Here is an 8,839-nt window from a genome sequence, read left to right on the forward strand (position 1 = left end):
GCGCAGTTTTGCCTACTCGGCAAGTTTTCTTGGGATTTGGTTCTCTATCACTGGCGGATTGACTACGAGTGACCCTCCTCGACGGCGTTACGCTGGAGGGGGATACCATCTCTACTGCAGTCTGCTCGCGAAGGTGGCCGTCTTGTGTCGTATATGGTCGCAGTCTCCAATTCGTGTTTCGGAAGTTTGGTTTTCAATTGTGTCTCAAATCTGGGTACAGTCGAGGCTGGTTCTTATGTTTGCTTTTCAATTGCAGCTGTTTAGAGGTTAGAGGTAATTCTGGTCAAACCACAAGACGACCAAAATCGTCAATTTTAAAAAATTTCAAAATCTTCTCCCAATTTTGTTTTTCCCTAATTGTTTAATTATTTTAGTAGCTCTTTTTGTGATTTTTAAAAATAAAAAAGCATAATGGCACGGTCGTAATATCAAGAACCACGCGCGCCCTCTTCCGACAATTCACAAGTTTGGGAAAGGCGATTTGCCCAATTCTCTAATTTAAACTTGAGGTCGTCCAACTCCCTAATTTCAAACTTGCGATTTGTCCAATTTGCCAATTTTTTCTAAATAATTTAGTGATTTAGCTGATAATTTATCATTATCTTAAAAATAATTAAAAATTTATGAGAAAAGAATTTGCTGATTTTCATGCTCTCCGTAATTTTAAAATTAATCATATTTTATGTTCGATTATTATTCATAACAAATAACTTTAGTTATTTAGTTGATAATTTATCATTATCTTAAGAATAGTTAAAAAATTCTAACGGCAATCATAGTTGAATTTAAATTATATCTACTTCAAATAATATCACCATTATCTAAAACAAATTATGTATTATGTTATCCAAAATATCTACATCATAACATTTTAAAAATAAATATAAATCCATGTATATAGTTTTATGTTTATATGAATGTTTTAATTTTATTTTGAGTAATAAAAGATATTTCATTAAAATTATATTTTTATATATAAAATTTTAATATTTAATTAATTATTAAACATTTCAAAGTATGAAAATATTTTATTTTAATGATTTTTTGAATTGATAATATATTTATATACAAAATTTTATAAAATCATTAAACCCGCAAATACAGAAAAAACATTTACTATTAAATATTTGTATAAATAACTTGAGTTTGAAATCATGCAAAGAAAGTTTTATATTTGGTTTTGTTTAAAATAAATAATAAACCAACACTGTTTCAAATAGGTAAAAGAAAATGTATAAATGATGGGTATAAATAAATATTGTAGACAAGACGGGTATGATGTCTAACGCAGCACAGTGGTAAAGAGTTAATCAGTTAGTGTTCCCCATCAAGTGTCGACTCCACCATTCTCCCTTGTTTTTAAAAGTTATTATTTTCAGTTATTTATTATTTTAAAGATAATAGCTACGTAGGATATTACTATTGAGGTAAGCGAGTCATAACTGTCAACTCGGATTCTGTTACGTTTGACTGACAGAAAATTAGTCAATATATGTGAAAAACAAATTTTATTGAATGGTGTATGAAATTTGAATATATTATCTGATGATGTATGTTTTAGCACATAATCTAAGTGTATGTACTGATCGGGACCGCGATTTTCTGTTGATGTATGAATTTACCGATTTCTGTCTCTGCTGGTGACAATAACGCTGTTGTTGAGGCAACAGGTGGTGTGACAACAGAACTTGGAGAGACTAAAAATGTCCACAATTGTTGGAGATGGATTGTAACCACCCACAAGGCCCAGCGAACAGGAGGCCCATTACTGTCGACGAGAGGACGATCGGCTCGGAGCCGGCTCATGACGAGCCCTGACTCGGCTAGAGAACGAGTAGCCGAAGAGAGTGATCAAACGGTCTGGGCCGAACAGTCGTTGTGATTGGGCTTGAACATCGAAAGGCCCATGACTAAAAGGGATGAATTAGGTCAAGACTAACCGACCTGAGGGACTATATAAGGAGTTGAGGACAGGAAGGAGAAGGGGATTATTCAGACACACAGACTTGCGGCTAGATTAGGGTTTCCATTACTCTCTTTGTATCTCGCCGCTTTCTCTTGTACTTCCGGCTAGGAGCTTACCGAGCATCGACTAGCCGGCTTTCTTACTCTTGTACCCTCGTTATTCCGACTCTAATAAAACGTCTCTGTTCATCCCACTCTTGAGTTCTTTTACTTTCTATTGACCAAACTCACCTCAAACAATTGGCGCCCACCGTGGGGCCGATCAGAGCAACGTTTCTTAGACCGATATGACGATTGGTGACTCGAACCCCGGCACTTCCGGCGAAGCAACTGAGCTCACGCCTCCGCCTCCTCCTCCTTTTCTCTCGTCGGACTTCATGAGCTCCGTGATGGCTCGTCTCGCGCATCAAGAAGAAGTCCAGAAAACGACGAACGAGCAGCTCGCTGCTCTTGTAGCTGCCCTCACCGTTCCTGCTGGACCGACAAACCGTTCCCAACCCGTCTGCCGGCATCTTTTCCCTCCAACGCCGGCAGAAGACCGCGCTGTGGACGAATCTGACCCTAACGGTCCTCCTGCCGTATACCCTACTCCGACGACAGCAGATCCGACGACGATTCGCGAGATCGCCGAGCTCAAACTCAGCCTTCAACAAATGAGCTCGCAGATCCACCAAGCGACGAGCGCAGCCCCTCAGATCGACAGCGTCATCGCCTCCACTTCGCGCTCGCCCTTCGCTAGCGAGCTAACCAGGGTCCAGCTCCGCAAAATAGAAAAGCTCCGCCTCCCCGAGTACAAGCCCGGTGGCGACCTTGTCGAGCATCTGACAGCCTTCAACATAGCTATGGCCAGAGCTCGCCTTTCCGACGAAGAGAAGGACGCAGGGTACTGTCAGCTCTTCGTCGAAACACTCAACGAACAAGCGTTAACCTGGTTCTCACAACTCAGCGAGAACTCGATTCGCAGTTTCCGAGACCTCTCGGCTGTATTCCTCAAGACTTACATTATGTTTGCCAAGCGAGCAGCGACTGCTTCCAGCCTGTGGAATATGGCGCAAACGAAAGACCAAAGCCTCAAGGACTACATGGAAAAGTTCAAGACGATCGTTTCCCGAGTCGACGTCCCCGATCACATCGCCATCGACGCTTTGATGAACACTCTCCTCGTCAACTCGAAGTTTCGTAAGGACCTGTATTCCAACCCTACGACTTCACTCCCTGATGCTATCGCCCGATCTCACAACTTCATCTGAATGGAAGAAGATACCAAGGCGATAATTCGAAAGCAGAACGCCGCCAAGCCTGCTGCAGCCAAGAGTGCGGGTGCTCGGACCGAGCCACACCAGCACGCACCAGGTGATAATGGCAGCAAAAAAGGGGGTCTCCTCTACGTCGTGGACGAGAACAACGCCCCTGTTTCAACCATGGTCATGCACGATAAAAAATGGAATGTCTATCAGCGAGAGACCGACTCTCCCGATGCGTCTCCCAGTACCCCGAGTGCCGGTACCGTGGCTAAAGTCGACTCGGCGACGGGACCAACTAGAACGCCCATCGATCTCACGAAGCATTGCAAGTATCACGACGTCAAGGGACACGACACGACCGAGTGCAAATCTCTCTACGCCCAGTTCCTCTCCTCGATCGAAAGCGGAGATTACAAGATCCAGCCGCCAAAACCCAAGCCAAAAGGAGAAAACAGTTGGAGCAGGAACAAAGACAAGAAGGCTCAGCGGAAATCGCAGGGCAAAAAACTGTAAAAACGACAGGCAGTCGAAAGATACGGAGAAAGCTGCCCGAGAAACCGACGATGACGACGACTCGGCAGATGACGATCAGCCGACCAATCGCCAGCGCATCGAAGTTATCCGCGCCCAACCGCAAGGAGAGAACGAATCCGGATCCTCGTCCGACGAGGACGACAACACGAAAACCCTAGACAACACTGCGGATCTTTGGTCCCTCCTCGAGCGAAAGTTCCGACCCACTACCGTAGAAACACCGGCCTCCACCGATCTCCGCCTACAGATCAACTCAAATCGAGCCGCGAGAACTTCAGCACAAGAGTCCTCTCACCAGCAGCCCGCTGAAAAGCCGAACTGCGATTTGCGAGACAAACTCAACGCGAAGATCGGTGATCTGCGGACAACCCTCAACCGCAAGAAAAGGGATACTGCCGAAACGAGTAACGACCTTCGCGACACCCTCCGTGCAAGGCGCGCACAGGCTCGTCCCCGAATAAATGTTATCATGGGTGGATCACCCCCTTGCGGTGATTCGGTTAGAGCAGTCAAGGACCATAGAAGGCAAGCCACCACTTCCCAACGATGGCCCCAGAAGCAAGTAGACGATCAGCCGATTATCTTTTCGTCTGACGATACATTCGGCGTGCACCTTCCTCATAACGATCCTTTACTCGTCGTGCTCGGTGTCGACAAGTACGACGTCACTAAAGTTCTTATCGATACCGGGAGCTCTGTCGATATCATCTTTCGCGAAACTCTCGTGAAAATGGGAATCGATCTCAACGACGTCAAGCCTTCTACTCGGACCCTGACAGGATTCAACGGCTCGTCAGAGGTAATCGCAGGCACGATCCGCCTCTCGGTTCATGCATGCGGAGTCACGCGAACGGTCAAGTTCTCTGTGGTTGGCTCCAAAGCTCCTTACCACGTTATACTTGGCACCCCATGGCTACATTCGATGCGAGCAATCACATCAACGTACCATCAGTGTGTTAAGTTCCCAGGATCAGACGGATCGATCAAGACTCTGAAAGGCGACCAGCAGGCTGCGCGAGATCTCCTAATCGCCACGGTTAAAATTCAGCGCTCCCAGTCACTCGTCAACTCAGTCTCTCCTCCCGCGAGCAAAGTTTGTCCACAAAAGGAGGAAGTTCTGGAAGTACCAGTTGACGACTCGGACCCGAGCAAATCTGTCCGAGTAGGCGCATTTCTACCCGACGAGATGCAACAGAAGATCCTCGAGTTCCTTAAGCAGAACCTGTCCTCATTCGCCTGGACGATGTCCGATATGAAAGGAATCGATCCAGCTATCACGACTCACGAACTCAATGTCGACCCCAACTTCAAGCCCATCCGACAGAAGAGAAGAAAGTTGGGACCGGAGCGGTCTAAAGCAGTCGCAGAAGAAGTTGAGCGTCTACTCGGCGCCGGCTCGATCACCGAAGTTCGTTACCCGGAATGGTTAGCCAACCCGGTAGTCGTTAAAAAGAAAAACGGTAAATGGCGCGTCTGCGTCGATTTTACCGACCTCAACAAAGCATGTCCTAAGGACAGCTATCCGTTACCTAGCATCGATCGCCTAGTCGAATCGACGGCCGGTAACGAGATGTTGACGTTTATGGATGCCTTCTCGGGCTACAACCAGATCCTAATGCATCCGGACGACCGGGAGAAAACTGCTTTCATCACTGATCGGGGAACCTACTGTTATAAGGTGATGCCATTCGGGTTGAAAAACGCTGGAGCAACCTACCAGCGGCTTGTCAACCGGATGTTCGCCGACCAGCTTGGGAAGACAATGGAAGTCTATATCGACGACATGCTCGTCAAATCCCTCCGAGCCGACAACCACTTAGCACACTTAAAGGAATGCTTCGCAATCCTAAACAAGTACGGGATGAAGTTGAATCCCGCAAAGTGCACCTTTGGCGTCTCCTCGGGTGAATTCCTTGGTTACATTGTCACGCAACGAGGAATAGAAGCTAACCCGAAACAGATCTCAGCAGTCCTAAATCTCCCCAGTCCGAGAAACTGCCGTGAGGTGCAGAGACTAACAGGACGCATCGCCGCACTTAATCGCTTTATCTCCCGATCTACTGACAAGTGTCTCCCCTTCTATGATCTCCTCCGAGGGAACAAGAAGTTCATCTGGGACGACAAATGCGAGGATGCATTCGTTCAACTCAAGCAGTACTTGATGACTCCTCCCGTCTTGGCCAAACCGGACGTAGGAGACGTCCTCTCTCTCTATATCGCTGTCTCCTCAGCGGCTGTCAGTAGCGTCCTAATCAAAGAGGACCGTGGCGAGCAACGTCCGATATTTTACACGAGCAGACGGATGACCGGTCCGGAGACCAGATACCCAACCCTCGATAAACTGGCTCTGGCCGTCGTTGATTCTGCAAGGAAATTACGACCCTACTTCCAATCACACTCTATTGAAGTGTTGACCGACCAACCGCTCCGCACTGTCCTGCAAAATCCCAACAGAGCCGGCCGGTTGACTAAGTGGGCAATCGAGCTAAGCGAGCTTGATATTACGTACAAATGCCGAACAGCCGCCAAATCTCAGGTCCTCGCCGACTTCCTTGTCGAGCTCACACCAGATCTTGCACAAGACCTCGACGTCCCAAGCCCCAATTGGATTCTTCATGTCGATGGATCATCAACAAGCAAAGGATCCGGTGCGGGAGTCCAGCTTCAATCGCCGACGGGAGAACTCATTCGCCAGTCTTTCAGTTTCGGCTTTCCGGCCTCTAACAACGAAGCAGAGTACGAGTCGTTGATCGCCGGTCTCCGTCTCGCCCAAGCCGTCAAATCCAAACGCTTGAGTGCTTATTGCGACTCACAGCTCGTCGCTAGCCAGTTCAGCGGCGACTATGATGCTCGCAATGATAGAATGGATGCGTATCTCCGGGTGGTTCAGGGGCTTGCTAGGGAATTCGATTTCTTCGAACTCACCAAGGTTCCCCGAGGAGAGAACGTTTGCGCCGACGCCTTAGCCGCACTCGGGAGCAAACTCCACGACCAGGTCAGGAGGACGATACCCATACACCGAATTGATCGACCGAGCATCGATCCTGCTTCCGACGAAAGCCTTCCCATCGCTCCAATCTTTGCGACAACGAGACAATCCACCACCGATCAAGCTGACACTGAGATGCCCGATCATGACGACACCCCAGTCGATTGGCGAGCCAAGTTCCTAGATTATCTCATACGTGAAGAACTGCCAAAAGATAAGTGGGCAGCGAGACGCCTGAAGAGACGCAGCGCCCACTACGTCATCATGAACGACGAACTTCACCGAGTAACCGCGAACAAGGTCCTCTTAAAGTGCATCCAGGGCGATGAAGTGCGACGAGTAATGGCTGAAACTCACGACGGAGCAGGAGGAAACCACTCGGGAGGCCGAGCTCTTGCCCTTAAAGTTCGAAGCCTGGGATTCTTTTGGCCATCTATGAATACCGACTGCGAAGCATACGCCCGTCGGTGTGACAAATGCCAGCGTCACGCTCCGAGCATCCACAGTCCCACCGAGCTGTTGCGGACATCTGCCGCCCCTTATCCGTTCATGCGGTGGGGATGGACATCATCGGGCCAATGCCGAACTCACGCCAACGTCGTTTCATCCTGGTCCTCACCGATTACTTCACTAAATGGATTGAAGCTGAAGCATTCTCTCAGGTAACAGACAAGGAAGTCCGCACCTTCGTCTGGAAGAACATCATCTGCCGCCATGGTTTACCATACGAGATCATAACGGACAATGGCTCTCAGTTCATGTCCGGAAACTTCAAAGAGTTCTGCAACAAGTGGAATATCCGCCTAAGCCCTTCAACTCCCCGATACCCGCAAGGAAACGGACAGGCGGAATCCTCCAACAAGATTATCATCGATGGAATCAAGAAGCGACTCGACCTAAAGAAAGGCCATTGGGCCGACGAACTGGACGGTGTCCTCTGGTCGCACCGAACGACTCCTCGTGGTGCGACCAAATCCACCCCTTTTCTCTTGCTTACGGGATGGAAGCAATGGCCCCCGCGAAGTTAACGTGACAAGTCTTCGGCGCGTCAAGATGCCGCAGTTCGTCGAACTTAATCAAGATATGCTCCTCGATGCCCTTGATGAACTCGAGGAGAAACGAGATCAGGCGCTTCTTCGGATCCAAAATTACCAGAACCAGATCGAGAGCTACTATAATAAGAAGGTAAAAGCGCGCCCTCTCGAGCTCGGTGACCTCGTCCTCCGAAAAGTGTTCGACAACACAAAGGAGCTCAACGCTGGAAAGCTAGGGACCAATGGGAGGGACCTTACAAGATCACTCGGGTCGTTAGACCCGGCGTCTACCGACTCGAGACTTCCCGCGGAGAGGCAGTCCCACGAGCCTGGAACTCGATGCATCTTCGCCTCTTCTACCAATAGAAACGCCTCATCCTTTTTCTCCGAGCGAATGACCAACAGGTCACTGTTCGCCAAAAAAAAAAAAAAAAAAAAAAAAAAAAACCGAGTAGATGCACCTAACAGTCACTTCTACTCGTCCGAGTGAATGCGCTACTATAGCCACTTTCACTCGGTCAAACAAACTACGAAAGGCTTGATCCTCATCCGAGGTACGTAGGCATCCCTTCACAGGGTCCAGCCCCAACCAAAACAAAATCCAAAATTTTTTTTAAAAAGAATGACGAACAGTCACCTTTCTCCGAGTAAACGATGCCAGCCCCTTTTTCAAGCGGAGCACGAGCACTTGCCCAAATTAATCGGCTGGGTCTTGATCAGGCGTCAGTCGAAGGGAATATCAGCCTTGCGTCACCTATGCGTTATGCATTGACCGGCCGCCTGATGGAAATTTTAGACCGAGTCTAACCAAAGAACAACGGTTTGGCCGACCAACGATTCTCTTGGTTACTGCACCGCGTCTCGAAACCGTTTCCTCGGGGATTCAATAGAGCATTAAAGTTCTTTTGTATTTACTTAACAACTGCTTGTAAGGAATTTGTTGGATAAGAAAAAATGCAAACGAGAATAACCGTCTTTAATCTCTTGTTCTATCTGAAAAGGGGGGACTCGCTGGCAAACGCGAGACAACCACCCGGATTAATCCATTTCTCGGTTACAGGAATGAATGAGAA

At 48.0% G+C, this 8,839-nt stretch overlaps 1 protein-coding gene across 1 annotated transcript; it reads left to right on the plus strand.

Moving 5' to 3' along the window:
- The first annotated feature begins 3,215 nt into the window (after positions 1–3,215).
- LOC130503980 (uncharacterized) lies at positions 3,216–7,760 on the plus strand. Its single transcript, XM_056998550.1, has 4 exons — positions 3,216–3,592; positions 3,732–5,168; positions 5,262–7,329; positions 7,395–7,760. Exons 1-4 carry the CDS (start codon positions 3,216–3,218, stop codon positions 7,758–7,760), a joined length of 4,248 nt encoding a protein of 1,415 aa, XP_056854530.1.
- The last annotated feature ends 1,079 nt before the right edge of the window (positions 7,761–8,839 follow it).

This window comes from Raphanus sativus, unplaced genomic scaffold (assembly GCF_000801105.2).
Source record: "Raphanus sativus cultivar WK10039 unplaced genomic scaffold, ASM80110v3 Scaffold1281, whole genome shotgun sequence".
NCBI classification, from domain to species: Eukaryota; Viridiplantae; Streptophyta; class Magnoliopsida; order Brassicales; family Brassicaceae; genus Raphanus; species Raphanus sativus.